The following is a 14,408-nucleotide window of genomic DNA, read 5'->3' on the forward strand; positions in this document are numbered from 1 at the left end:
AACAGTAGAGTGCCATCTAGAGGGCCTAACAATAATTTCCCAGGTTTGGAATCAGGCCCAGGCGTTCTCCCTACACGGGAGTCTTCAGTTTTAGTAACTTTCTAAATCAAGAACACTTTTTTCCTCTCAAGTGATTGCAGACTGTAAAGATGTGTGGCAGCGATATTTATCATCTACATAGAGACTACAGTTGTGGCGTCTAGCCTTGCTACTCTGGAGACATAATTTTAATAAAAGCTTAATGTTGTAGATGGCGTTTATTTTATAGGGATATAGGAACTACAGCCTTTGAGATCCACACTGCATTTGAATATACTTTTGATCATAAAGCAAGAACAAATTGATGATTCCTGTAATATCAGTTTGATGTAGGGATATATTGCTTTGTTCTATTTTCGTTTAAAGTTAGAATAAATTAAAAATTAAGAGTAATTTGTCTTACTCTTCGTATTCCTTTCACGATGGTGATATAGAATGGTGTTTGCCAAATGGTGCAGAAATTGTGGGGTTTCAGAGTTGAACTTACTCTGGAAAAACATACCAGATGATTTGTATCCACGTGAAAATATGCAAGAGCGTAGCTCTCAACTCCTAGCTCGGCCCTTTAGGTTGCAATGGTTGGTTACGTTAATTGTTTCTTCTTTTATAAATGGGGCTGAAAACAGTATCTAACATAGGGTTGTTGTGAAGATTAAATGAAATAGAGTTGGTAAGCACAGTGCCTTGTATATGAAAAGTCTTTTAACTTATTAAATTCTCTTTAATTTATTATTGTTATTATCACTGGCCAGTTTTATTTTCAGGACAGCTGGAGTAAAACAGAAACAGACAGTTTTGTATCTTATAGAGAATTTTATAGTTTTAAAAAGCATTTCCACAAGTACAATCTTGTTTGACTAGAGTTTCAATAAATATTTATTTATTCACGTATTCAGCAGCTGTTTGTTCAGCTCCTGTTAGGTGTAATAATCATCTTTGGCATTGCAGGTTTGGTGCTGGAAACAGCAATAAGAAAGACGTGGACCTTACCTGGGCAGGGGGAGGAGTTAGACGATAAGCAGTAAACAAGGTGATTTCACAAAGAAGTCATTAGTGTGAAGAAAATCAGTGTGATGTAATAGAGAGCGACTGGAAGCCTACTTGAGGAGGATGAGGCGGCCAGGGAAGATCTTTCTCAGAAAGTGACATTTAAGCCCTTTCCCAAATGACAAGGAACCAGCCAAGTGAGGGTTCGGGAGCGGCCGCCCCAACTGAGGAAAACAGCGCGTGTAAATGCTGTTGGAGGGGGTGAGTGAAGCACGCACACAGTCTAGAAAGAAGGCCCGTGTGCTGGAGCTCAGGGAGGTCAAAGGACTTTGGACTTTGTTTTGCGGGTTCTGGGTGAGATAGGGTGTGGATCAGAGCACCAACCAAAGAGACTGTCTGGTTTGAAATCTGACCTATTATGTGGCCTTCGACAAGCTTCTTGACTTCCCTGCACCTAATTTTTACCATCTCCGAAATGAGAATGATAGTTCCTTCCTCCTAGGATTGCTGTGAGGATTGAATGAGATAAAAATAATTGTGTAAAGTGCTCAGAAGAGTATCTTAATACTGCTGTTTCTATCATCATCATCACCACCTTCATCCTCAAAACCCCCAATTTACAGATGAGAAAGCTTAGAAATAAGAGGGTGGTTTTGAAATCAGAATATAGGCGTCTTGATTTCGAAACCGTCATTCTTTTTGCAATATGTTCTGTAGCATGAGCTCCCCGAGAGAGATGTCTCTTGATCTGAATCTCTTTAGCTCAGAGCCCAGTTGTACACACCCGCGAATGTTTAAACAACGCAGAGAAGATGATCAGTAAGGCCAACAGAGACCCAGTGTGTGGTAGGGAGGCATTTCTTTGCCTGTGCCTTTCTCCCCACACCTGGAACCATCAGAACATCTAATTCCTTGAGTTTTGATGAGCGCTTTGGACCCTAAGCTGAAAGCCTTACTATGCACGTAGGAGTGAATAGAGGAGGGAGGAACTATTTTGAGGACCTTGTAAGATAACTGAATCTCTTCAGAAGGACATTCAAAACTCTTCATTAATTGCCTTAAATAAGGTCGTACATAATATAAATAAATGAAATCCAGGGACTATCCCCAGATTTTTTCTGATCTGACTGTTAGTGAAGGTATTAAGTAACCAGACTACCAGACTTGAATTTCTCTCTCCTCCACCTCTTTCTGCCTTTGCCCAGTCTCTCCTGGAGTAAGCAAGGACATAGGTAAGGATCACAAAGCAAGAGAAACATATTAGAAGTCAGGAGCTTGAAAAGCCGCCTGCTCACCTTGCCTCTGGTTCCTCAGCCCCAGCGGTGCTTCCCTCACCGACCTTGACGCAGGCTCTGTGTCTGTTGCAGAATGTGAGCACTTGATCCGCCACATGCTGGTGTTAGACCCCAACAAGCGCCTCTCCATGGAGCAGATCTGCAAGCACAAGTGGATGAAGCTAGGGGACGCTGATCCCAGCTTTGACAGGGTGAGCTGGGTACCACTCGCCCCAGGGAACTCCTCTTAGGGCTACTGCAGTCTCTTCTACATGAGATTGTAATCAGGCCAGGACCTGAAAAGGCGGGCCTGGGTACAGACTTGTTGTGTAATCCTCAAGTAAGTGAAGACAGCGAGAAGGAATCTTAAACCAGCTGAGTTGTTGGAGAACAGTGATACCAGTTCCCTGCTGCTTGTCCCCAAATCAGAGTCCCTTCCCGGCTCTTGGGGCAGTCCAGCCTCCTCCCACGGGGTTGTTTCCCTCCTCTTAGTGTGCTCAGTCCAGTGGCTCCTGTAGCATTCCTTTACTTGAACCACTATAGCCATCCCGGCTACCCCAAGGAGCTCAGGAAAAGAGTGGCCTTAACGATCTTATCTGCTCCTAGTTGAGTACCCAGGGCTTTCTTGCTCAGGCTTTGTCTGAGGCCAAAAATATCCCAAGCCAGGCAGCATGGAACAGCTTGTTCATTATATATGATATGCCATCTTGACATGGTTAATTGGGAGTTAGATAGCTTGCCTTTTTTTGTTACAGTTAATAGCTGAATGCCAGCAGCTGAAGGAAGAAAGACAGATGGACCCCCTAAATGAGGATGTCCTCTTAGCCATGGAGGACATGGGACTGGACAAAGAGCGGACACTACAGGTATCTGTAAATGAGTGGAGGACAAGGTGGGGTGTCGCTCTGCTCCCTCTGTCCTGCCTTTTCTATTATTCCTCCTTCCTGGGAACTTGGATCTTTTTGTTTTCCTCCCGTTCTTCTTCCTCTGCCCCTGTCTCTGGGCCTTGGAAAGAAGGTGCTTTGGTCTTCTAATGTTACTATTAAAAGGGTTTTGGTCATTGACATGCCATATCACCCAGGTTTTTTGCTCTTTCCCCTTTTCTCTTGGTAGTCATTAAGATCAGATGCCTATGATCACTATAGTGCAATCTACAGCCTGCTGTGTGATCGGCATAAGAGACACAAAACTCTGCGTGTCGGACTACCTCCTAGCATGCCCCGAGCCATGGCCTTTCAAGCACCAGTCAACATCCAGGTGGGCAATAACTCCAGTGACCAGATTCAGGACAAGTAACATGGAGGGGGGTTGGTTAGCCATCGCTCACTAACTCTAGGTCACGAGAGTTCCTATTCTTCCGTACCTCTGTCCCCTCCCGGCTGTCATCTCTTGCTTTGTCAGAGGTCAAGCAAAGAACTGAACCTTTCTTTGACAGAGAGGATGGAAGAGTAGCCCAGTACTTGGGAGGGACAACAATAGTTGAATTTTTTTTTTTTTTTTAAAGAAACAGCAAATCATTGAGAGAGACTGTCCTCTCTAAAGAAGGCTTCCTGGTAGCTTCTAAGGGCAGATGAACCAGAGACTCAGAGGTAGAAACATAGAGTTTAGCACTCAAGAATGCTTTGCAAGCCTATCATTATTTCCCTCTGGTACTGAAGGAACGTGTGTATGTGTGCGTACTGCTTTCCAGGCGGAGCAGGCTGGTACCACTATGAACATCAGCGTTCCCCAGGTGCAGCTCATCAACCCGGAGAATCAAATTGTGGAGGCAAGTAGCATCCTCTGATAGCTGTCAGCTGAAGCTGCTTTCTTGCCCACAGCCTTGCTGCCTTTCCTTACTTCTTATTTCTAATTTGATTGTGTTTCTCTCCTCCTCAGCCGGATGGGACGGTGAACTTGGACAGTGATGAGGGTGAAGAGCCTTCCCCTGAAGCGCTGGTCCGCTATTTGTCGATGAGGAGGCACACCGTGGGCGTGGCCGACCCACGGTGAGTATCTGCCCGATTAACACCCGGGCAGAGAATTCCCACTGACTCTGAGTTCCTACCGTGGCACGTTTTCCCTACTTCACTGTATCTCCCAGATGAGATCTAATCCAGTGGCCAAGACATGTTTTTAACTCAGTTCAGGGTCCCTGGTAGATGAGACTGGATTTGACTAAAAGTCACAGAGCTGTCCCTCGTGGATGGTGGGCTGAAAGCCACCATCGTGGCAGGTAATCACAGTACTTTGGTGAAGAGCATAGCATGTCTTTTCCCACAAAGATTAAGGTCTTCTGATCTAAGCCACGTAAAGGTACCCCTGAAAATTCATCCGAGTTTGACAGCCTTTAGAGATGTTGTTTGCCATATATTCTAATGCAAGACTCATCTAAGAAGTGAGGACAAATAGTATGATATAAATTGTATATGTTAAAAATTAAGTGGACAAAAATCCAAAAACACGCCAAATAAGTACCAGTTTCCCCAAGTGTTTCCCCATAACAGTCCTTCAGTGTGTCCCCTGCTGCCCTCACGCTGGGGAAGTGGACTGAAGACCAGCTCTCCCGGTTTTGTTCTGCACTTGGAGATTCTCACGGCTGAAACAGCCACCCCTCTTCTCTGGCTATTTCTTGTACAGAGGAGGGAAGAAAAGGGTGTGGCCAGGGCTCTCTCGAGAGCTCAGCTAGGGGCAAAGCTAGGGTTCTTTTTTCTCGGAGTTCTCAGTTTCCAGAAAAGCCTCCCCTGCCTGCTGGTTTGCTTGCTTCACGTTTCTCATTCTCAGCCTACGATCAAACAGGCAATAGGGGAACATTCTGGCTCCAGAGACCGCGTCAGCTGCAAAGGGGTGGAGTCCCGTGTCACGCTGTTAGTGGAAAGAGCTCTTATTTTAAAGTGTGCGGTAAACCCCACCGTTGGGGCTCGACAGATCCACGCTTATCTGCCCATCAGTACTGACGGCACCGATTGCATTCTTTCCCTGGTGAATCAGTTGCCACTTCGGGCAGCCATTGTTTTAGTGGATGGCCTGTGTCCTCCTCCAGAAACTTGCCATTCACCTCCAGGCCTTGGAAACCTGAACTGGACTGGGGCCAGCGTTTCCTCTTGGCTCAGAGCTGTTGGTTTTACATGAGTGGTCCGTGAAGAATGGCGATCCCCGGGCCCAGATAGTAAAATGGCAGAGCGCCAGGTTCCACACGCTAGCCTCTACACACCTCCACTCGCTCTGGGATCATAGAGGGAAATACAAATTTAGGAGGGAAGTAGAAAAATAAAACAAAATAAATTGTGCTGAACTTAGCAGTTTTATCACTTTGGGGATATAGGTTGTGAGTGAGAATTGTAACTGAACTTCTGTGTCATCCTGTTTCCCATCAGCACGGAGGTTATGGAAGATCTGCAGAAGCTGCTGCCTGGCTTTCCTGGAGTCAACCCACAGGCTCCGTTCCTGCAGGTGGCCCCTAACATGAACTTCATGCACAACCTGTTGCCCATGCAAAATCTGCAGCCAGCTGGGCAGCTGGAGTACAAGGTACCCGGAAATGGGAGAGGGCTGGCCCCTAAAGATGCACCTCTGAGCTTCCTTTGAGAGACTTTAAGGGACTGTCCCCAGGATTTAAGGGTGTCCTTATAGGGAAGGATGATTTCTCTTGCAAAGCAGCTCGGGTGAGGGGGAAGATTTCTCTAGTCTACGTCATCATCGTAGGATCCCTTAGTTTCAGTAGATTAGAGTGCCGCTGTTTTCTCTCCTCCTTTCCCCCCACCTCACCAATCTGTCCCTTCCCATTCTACTCCTGACAGGAGCAGTCCCTGTTACAGCCACCCACCCTGCAGCTGCTGAACGGAATGGGCCCCCTTGGCCGGAGGGCATCAGATGGAGGCGCCAACATCCAACTGCATGCCCAGCAGCTGCTGAAGCGGCCACGGGGACCCTCCCCTCTTGTCACCATGACACCAGTGAGTTGCAGCATGAAGCCCAACTTGCTTTCTCAGAGGCTTTGATAAAGAGGTTGTAGAACCCAGAGTCTCCTCCAACCTAAATGTCTGAATTTCCTCTTTCCCTCAATGTGTGATGCTCAGTGTCATTCCCATTTTCTTCAGGCTGGTAGAATTTTCCAGAGTTAATTTTTGGTTAACTTCTTCACTTAACCAAATAATTTCCACACTGCAGCCTGCTTCTGGAGGCCTCATCCTCAGGGGGCTACTTATAGATACTTGCATAAAGGGCAGCTGCAGCCCTGCGCTTCGAGGGCGGGTGGGCAGGGGGGAGCATTAGCCTCAGACCTGGCCTTCCTGCAGGTAACGTTTCCCTGCCAGAGGGCAGCGGAAGCTAACAGTTTTCTCTGGACTTAATTGCTTTTTAGACTGGTTTCCAAAATTACATTCTCACCAACCCTTCCTCCTTTGATTAACACTACCTCACACTTTTGGTACAACCTGAATCACTTGATTATTTGGCTTTCACAAGCTCAAACCTGACAGCTGGTATCTTTCAATCCCAATTTTTTTATATATGATGGTCACATTCAAAGATTCTCTTCTTCCGCTGGGTTCTGTTTATTTCTGATTATTTTCCTGTCATAGGCAAATTCATTCATTCATTCCTTCATTCATTTATTCATTCATTTAGTCTCATGCCACCTTAAGATTGGGTGCTAATTATATCCATAGCCCTTACTGGGTGCTTTAGGGCAGTGCTTCTTACTAGTTGAGGACCTTTTTTCCCCTTCAATCCATCCATCAGGGATAAATACCTTTGTAAAATAAAATGAAAGTGAATTATTAGAGAAGTAAAACTTTTTAAATATATGAACTGCAAGGCTAAATTTTATTTGATTCAACAGAGAAAAATTACTCCGTTAAGTTGCTGTAAAGGTTTGTAAATCTCACTATTTCTTTACCCACCTTATTTTGGATTGGTAACGAAACAGTCTGTGGACTGGCACGGGTCCACGGGCCACACTTTCAGTAACACTGCTGTCGGGAAAAGGAAAGAATTTATATTCACGGTTCCTGGCCTCACTCAGCTTATAATATGGGACAGTAAGATCCACATATGTGAAGTTTTGGAATAACAGTAAAGGGCCATATGTGATTAAGTACCAGAGTGAAGACCATGGACTTGTAGGTGGCAGAGGCACTCAGAGAAGGGCAAGTTCAATGTAGGTTATGAAGGATCAGGGACAGCTTTATGGGAGCTGCGGTGACTTACTCTGTCCGTTGTAACTGTTTTTGCCAAGGTCGCTAACAAGCTTTTGTTGGTAAGTCCACTGGACATTTTTAATCTTTATCTTTTTGGACCTCCCAACTGTAATAGTCACTGCTGACCATTTTTCCCCTTGAAATATTGTCTTCTTTTACCCCATTCTCCTTGTTTTTTGTTTTGCACCTGCCTCCTTTTCAGGTTCCCTTTCTTCTTTTTCCTTGAAGTAGGTGAAACCCAGAGTTTTATCGGAGGCCCTGTTTCCATCTCATTTTACATGCTCTCTCTGAGTGATCTTGTCCACTTCTCTAATTTCAGTTACTCAGTGATTCTCCAGCCCAGAATGCTCTTCTGAGTTCTATACTTCTGTATACATGACTACTGACTGCAGGAATCTAGTTGGTCATTCAACAAGTACTTACCATTTTAATTCAGCGTGTCCTCAAATGAACTTATCCTGACTGTGTGAAACCTGTTTCTCCTGCTGGGTAACAGTGAATGGCACCGCCACTCTCCTGGTTAGACAAGCTAGGAATGTGGGTATTATCTTTACTTCTTCCCTCTCCCTTATTCCCCATGTCAAATCAGTTACCCAGGGCCTGTGAAGTAAGTGTCTTACTTCTTTCCATCTCCACTGCCCTTTCTCTAACTCAAGCCACTGTCCTCCTTTGCTTGGATTAGCACAGTGGCCTCCTAACCGGCTTCCTTGTTCCGGCTTGTCTTCTAATCCTCATCACCAGCCATTTTCATGCTGCAACTAAAGCAAGCCAGCTTTCTAAAATTTAAGTCTTGTAACATCATGTCCCTGCTTAAAATCTTTAGTGATTCACCACTGCCTTTTCTCAAGATAAACTTCTTAATGTGGTATTCAAGGCCATTTATAACTGGCCACAGTGTTCCTCTCCTGCCTCGTCTGTAGCCACTTCCTGCCTAACCCTGTTCACTCCAGCCTTGTAGAACTGTAGTAAGGGAGCATACAGACAATGGAACTATTCCAAAAGTTTGTTTCGTTTTATAATTATTGTCCGTTAAAAAAATGCTCTTTTGTAATAACTGAGGTATGGTTTTTGCTCTGGTGCCTGAGGCATGGTGATTATGTGAGCCACAGGCTGTGAGTAGCTATCCAGGATATACAGCATTCCAGTCCACAGGCAGACGGGAAGAGTCACAGTAATGCATGCATCGTGGCGGTCCTCATTTCACTTACATGTTTTGGTGCGTAACGGCGATTTTAAAGCATTGAATTGTAATTACACAACTTTATGTTATGTACTAAAGTGTGCTTTTAAAAAACCAGTATGCTTTTCTGGAGTAAAGGATATCTAAAGTCTGGAAATAACATTAATATGAAACAACAGGTCAGTTCCTGGACATTCCAGGTAAACAAGCTTCTCCTACATTTTCAGGTCCTCAGACACCCGCAGGCCTTCTCTTTTCTCTTGGCCTGGAAACCTCAGACGCTTGCGACCCCCTTCCCCTCTTTGCTGGGCTAACTCCTGCTCATCCTTCAGGTCTCAGGTTTGGGGCCGTGTCCTCCAGAATGCCTTCCTCAATTCCCAAGCACCCATGACTGGGTCCTGCTGTTTTGTACTTGTCCGTTTGCCTATCTCTATCCTCCACTAGACTGTAAAACAAGGGCAAGACCTTTATTAATTCACATTTTGTCCTGGAACATAGTGGGCATTCAGCTATTTGTTGGATGAATAAATGAACGAAGGAAGATGAATCAGAGGAAGAAATTCAAATTAAAATCAACCGAGCGAGGTAAAAATGGAACAATGGAAAGGTATATGAAAGTTCTGTGTAACCCAGGGATCCTAGAAAAGCTTTGCAGATTAAAAAAAAGTGACAGAGAGGCCTGCCCCAAGCCCAGGGTCTAGAATAAGAGCTACTGCAGAAGAAGCGCCACCTTGAGCTTTTCCTTCCTGTCTCTCTTCAGGCAGTGCCAGCAGTTACCCCTGTGGACGAGGAGAGCTCGGATGGGGAGCCAGATCAGGAAGCTGTGCAGAGGTAATGTGGCATCTGGCAGTGCTTGCAGAACGTCCTTGGGCAGGCTCCCCCTGCAACCAACGAAAGGTCACCTCTGCCCAAGGAGGTGGTGCAGTGCAGCTTCAACATTTGTGTGGTCTCTTTGCTCAAGCCAGATGGCATGTTCCTCCCCACATGGAAGTAACAGAAGACTACCCAGAAAATTTCATTTCTGTAAGCACCATTGGAAGTCCCCTAAGTGACAGCAATAACCATAAGAACTTTTTCTCTCCTCCCTCCTTCCTTCCTTGCCCCCTGCCTTCATATTGCGACTCTGATAGTATTCACAAGGCACAAAGCCTGCTCCTACCTGCCAAGAACTGTTACTGAAAAGGAATTGGAGATTTGGGATGACAGTGATCCTAGCTAGTCTGGCCATGGACCGCTGGCATGGACTCTTCCTTTCCAGGAGAATGAATACCTCTTGTACTGTTTGCTGTGTGTTTCTTCCATCCCCTTGTATCAACAAAGAGATGTTGAAAAAAGAATATGGGATGCGGGCCAGGGACAGATGCAAATATCCATTGTTTGCAGAGATGCCTAATTCACAGAAAACGGCAGTGACCATCAGGCATGCTGTACTGTTCATTTGGCCTCAGTTCCATTAGCCATGGTCCTCAGCTCCGTGCACGCCCCCTTGTGAGAGCTGACTTTCTTATTTTCCGGGGAGGGGGGTTTGACCAGAATCCAGCATGTATTTTCCCAGAAATACAGGTGTTCTTCAAGATTATATGTTTTTTTCCCTTGAGGGAAGTTGAAAAAAATGGTTTTCATGGGCTCTTGGGGAAACTTCGGGTGTTTTTATCAAATGGATATTAAACCACTAATGGCTTACCCTCTGGCAAGTCTGCATACCGCTAATTACTCTCTGGTCTGTTAACTGTTTTTTAGCTGGAATGGGCAAAGTAGTTAAGAATGAAACAAGACCACTTTATAAGACCCGGACGGTTGCTGGCCAGTATTCTTTCTCTACCCCCAGTAGCTTTGTGTGAGAGCTGCTGTTCAAAAAGAGTCTGGTCCCGTGTGGGAAGAACAGTGAAGAACAGGGGTGTTGGCTGGTGGGCCAGCTTCTTCTACAGCATAGCCGATAGAGGAATCGTGTTGACTTTGTTTTTCTCTTGATGCTCTGGTTTCTATAGTTTGCCAATCACAGGGTGTGTAAAGTTGTACGTGGGTGCTGCTGGTGTCATGAAGAGAAATTAGGAAACTTACTGCCTTCCTACTTTAATTAGACAGCAGTATTTCATTTTATCTTCTTTGTCTTGCGCTTTACTTCCTTCAGCTCCTTCTTTCTTCCTTAGACCAACATTTAAAGGGTAAAGTGCCCATCCGTTTTGAGGTAATGGAAGGAATAATGCTTCTTTTATTCATGCCCAATAAGAGCATCAGCGGTGGAGGGAGTCATCAGTCAGACCAAGGGGGACTGATACCTTATTAATGGTATTAGTGGTGGTTCTGAAAGATCTTCAGAAGAAAAGTCATCAGCTTGTCCACTCTTGAGCTTTTGAAACTTCTGTTTTCTTGCCTTGCCTTTTTTTCCCCTAAAAAACAATTCTAAACATTTCATGTGGTTTCATTTCTTCATCCTTTAGAGAATGTTGGTTCCCTGGGGACAACATCAGTTTTTCTTCTCTGATGATGGAGTTACAGTCACGGGGCATGAGGGAAGGGGTGGTGTTGGAACTCGCTTAGCCCCACATGGAAAGATCTGTTTTCTGTGACTTGCAGCGAGGTCAGTCTCCAACCCTCGGGGCCAGTGGCGTCAAGAGACACATGCGAAGCCCTTCTGAATATCTCTCTTGGCTCATCTCTAGGAACAATCCTTAGGGCTCATTTCCTCTGACTTGTAGTTTAGAAATTTGGAGAGAAAAGAGGAATGAAACTAACAAGTAGAAAATAAATTCTTTTCCTGAATGGAATGAAGTAAGGGAAATTGATCCCACTTTGTGAGCTACATCTGTTTTCTCTCTTCTCTTAATGGCTACTCTTAGGTCCAAAATTCAGCCACTTCAGTGGTAAGCCAACTTTTGTTGGCCTTTTGGAACATGTTTCACTTTCATCCAGTCAGGGATCTGTTGGCCATCAAGCCCTTTTTGAGCTCTGGCACTGTTTCATTCTGAGTGCTTTGGATTAACTTCTGATGCTTCTTGCTGAGGAATATTCCTGTCTGTCTTTTTTACTATGAAATGTGCTCCTGCTTGTTGCAGGTACTTGGCAAATAGGTCCAAAAGACATACACTGGCCATGACCAACCCTACAGCTGAGATCCCACCGGACCTACAGCGGCAGCTAGGACAGCAGCCTTTCCGTTCCCGGGTCTGGCCCCCTCACCTGGTACCTGATCAGCATCGGTGAGTAGCCACGTGAGCTGTGGGAGCTCCTTGAGGCTCGTTGGACAGGCACCCTTCTGGCTAGTCTTACAGACATGGCGACTAGCATCGTGGCCTTAAACAGCATCCTGAACTTACATCTTCTCAACTCCTTAACTAAGCAGTGCCCAGGGCAATATGAGGCGCTTCTTTCCCATTTCTTTCCCATTACCTCGTAGGCGTGCTTAGTGCCTGCAGGTGATTCTCGTGATTCTAGATGTTGACTTATAGATGAAACTGAACTTGAAACCTGAAAGTGGGTGAAGCTCTTAGAAGGCCAACTGGAAATAGAAGGATTTGTAGCCACATCAGTAGGCTTGACCTTTAATAACCCATCGCCATCAAAAGAATGAGCACTTCTTATCACGTGACCGCTGAACAAGGAGCTTAGGTATGGGGGAAGATACATTCCTTTGTGAGTGGTAGAGCAGAGATACTGCATCCTCTTGAGTGTTGTGCTTGAAAAGTCATCCTTGCAATATTCTGACGGCAAGATCTTTCAGTAGGTCTCTGATACATTTATAATTCGTTGTCTTAAAGAAATAAAAACAAGTGTAACCTTTCGTGCCAAGAAAACTTCACAAAATTGAGTTCAAGTAAGCCTTGGAACAGAGGGGAATGGCACTGTGCTGGCTTAAGAAGATGGTTATCTTCTGGGAACACCTCGATGACTGAAAATCTTAACCTTTAGTCCATCCTGAAGCTGTCCCCAAGCTCAAAGGCCACACTTTGAAAGCCACCACCAGTTGCTAGAGCTTATTTTCCTTCAATCTTTTTGGGAGGACAGCGAAAAGCAGTCTTACTTGGGAAGGTTGGAAAGCAGATTCCAAGGAGATTAAGTTTATAAATGTGTTGTTATTCAATCTTGCAACAGGCTCACGCTGGCAGTCTTGACAGTGCTTTTATTGTGTCTAGTTACCCACTGGGCATCAGAGGTAATCAGCAGAGACAGGTGACCTCTGAGCAGACTGAGACTTCATTAGTGCCACGTTGGAACTTAGAAAGGAGGAAGATAAGCTTTTATAAATGACCATGAATAATGCAGTGAACATGCTTTATTAGTAGAAATGACATTTCTCAAATAAAACTCTGATGGCACAGAAAGACAGTATTTTTCTAAGGAGAATCTCTCAGGGCCTACACTGTTCCAATACTGCATCAAGAGTACTTCGAGTGATTATTAGCTGCATTTTCCACTCCACACATTTTCTGTGATTTCTCAATAACTGAGCTCTACACTGTTACCTAATAGACCCTTTATTACTTTGTTTCTCCCTGTTTCTATCTTCCCCTCCTTTATAGCCCCACACTTAACTTTTCATCCTATGTCAGGGTCTGTTGTTTAGTTTCAGGCCTTTGGGTTTAATCGTTGTTTGATTCAGGTGCTCCTCAGGATGTGTTCTTATGGGGGAAGCATGAAGCTCAGCGCATCTCCCTAGTCTGCCTTTATCAGACCTGGTATCCTGTTTACACCTGTTACTAAAGAAAGACCACATTGGCCCACGGCTCCATTTGTGTGGTCTCTGCCCTGCCTAGTCATTGTCAAGGCCTTGCCTGCTGGAAATCTGTCTGCTGCCTGTTTTTGTGTGAACACTCCTGGTAGAGGGTTTCCTATGGTCAAGCCAGTTCGAATTGGAATGAATGTTTTATGAGTGACAGATTGTGTACGGTGGGGCATTTATGCAACCTCAGCGTGTCTCGATGGGGTTGTAAAAACATGGCAACACAAGAGGCTGAAGTAAGTCTTCAGGGGAAAAGAGAAACTTTCCCAGGCTATAAAACACTGGAAATGGGTAGCCTGAATAGATTACTGAATTCCTTTCATTTGCTGGAAGAAATGACTCAAGAACAGCACATATTATCTATTCTTCTGGGGTATCATAGATGAAGTCCAACATGGAGACAGAAGATGGGTCTGACTGACCTTCTCAATGTGGGAAGTATGTAAGTTAAAATTAAAAAAAAAAATTTAAGTGTAATTAACAACAACAAAAAAAAACAACTGACACAGATGGATTTTATCTAGGTGGGGTGCCAAGTCCCTGTGTGAAGAGTGTAGTGGGAATATCAGCCTCACATGAGGCTGTCCTGAGTTTGAACATGATTGCTAATACAAATAAAACACAGTTGATACTGTCAGTGCTTCCAGAATGAGCAGCTGCGTCAGAGCTGTTCCACTCAGTCTACGGTGCTGGGCTGCCGGGGGTGTCAGTCTGTTCACAACCTGATCTTCTGGAAAAGCCATGAAATACCCGGACCTGGGAGTATTGCTCTGAGGGGAGAGGATGTGTTTTGTGCAGACAGACCATATTAACTCCTTGAAGAACATGACTTTCTGAATGAATCAGAAATGTGTCCATTATCAGAATATACTGCAAGTGTAAGAATCGAATTTTAGGAGACAATAGTATTTGCTTGCTTTGGCTCCAAACACCTGAAGTAGAAGCAGAAATAAGAAGTATCGAGGAAATACTCCTGAGAGCGGTTCTCACGATCACTGTTTCTGGAGTGCGTCTGCCAAAACCATTTG

The 14,408-nt window shown here is 44.9% G+C and overlaps 1 protein-coding gene across 2 annotated transcripts in view; it reads left to right on the plus strand.

Annotated features, from left to right (window-relative positions):
* The window catches only part of SIK3 (SIK family kinase 3), a 245,690-nt gene that overhangs the window by 212,767 nt on the left and 18,515 nt on the right, over positions 1-14,408 (plus strand). Inside the window, exons 7-15 of one of the 2 annotated variants that reach the window (XM_065881599.1) lie at positions 2,394-2,512; positions 3,056-3,166; positions 3,414-3,557; positions 3,991-4,068; positions 4,179-4,288; positions 5,657-5,810; positions 6,080-6,235; positions 9,421-9,491; positions 11,717-11,860. In XM_065881599.1, coding sequence (XP_065737671.1) covers positions 2,394-2,512; positions 3,056-3,166; positions 3,414-3,557; positions 3,991-4,068; positions 4,179-4,288; positions 5,657-5,810; positions 6,080-6,235; positions 9,421-9,491; positions 11,717-11,860 — 1,087 coding nt within the window. The remainder of the gene's footprint in view (positions 1-2,393; positions 2,513-3,055; positions 3,167-3,413; positions 3,558-3,990; positions 4,069-4,178; positions 4,289-5,656; positions 5,811-6,079; positions 6,236-9,420; positions 9,492-11,716; positions 11,861-14,408) is intronic. The other variant, XM_065881600.1, reaches the window with a different exon arrangement.

This window comes from Phocoena phocoena, chromosome 8 (assembly GCF_963924675.1).
Source record: "Phocoena phocoena chromosome 8, mPhoPho1.1, whole genome shotgun sequence".
NCBI lineage: Eukaryota > Metazoa > Chordata > Mammalia > Artiodactyla > Phocoenidae > Phocoena > Phocoena phocoena.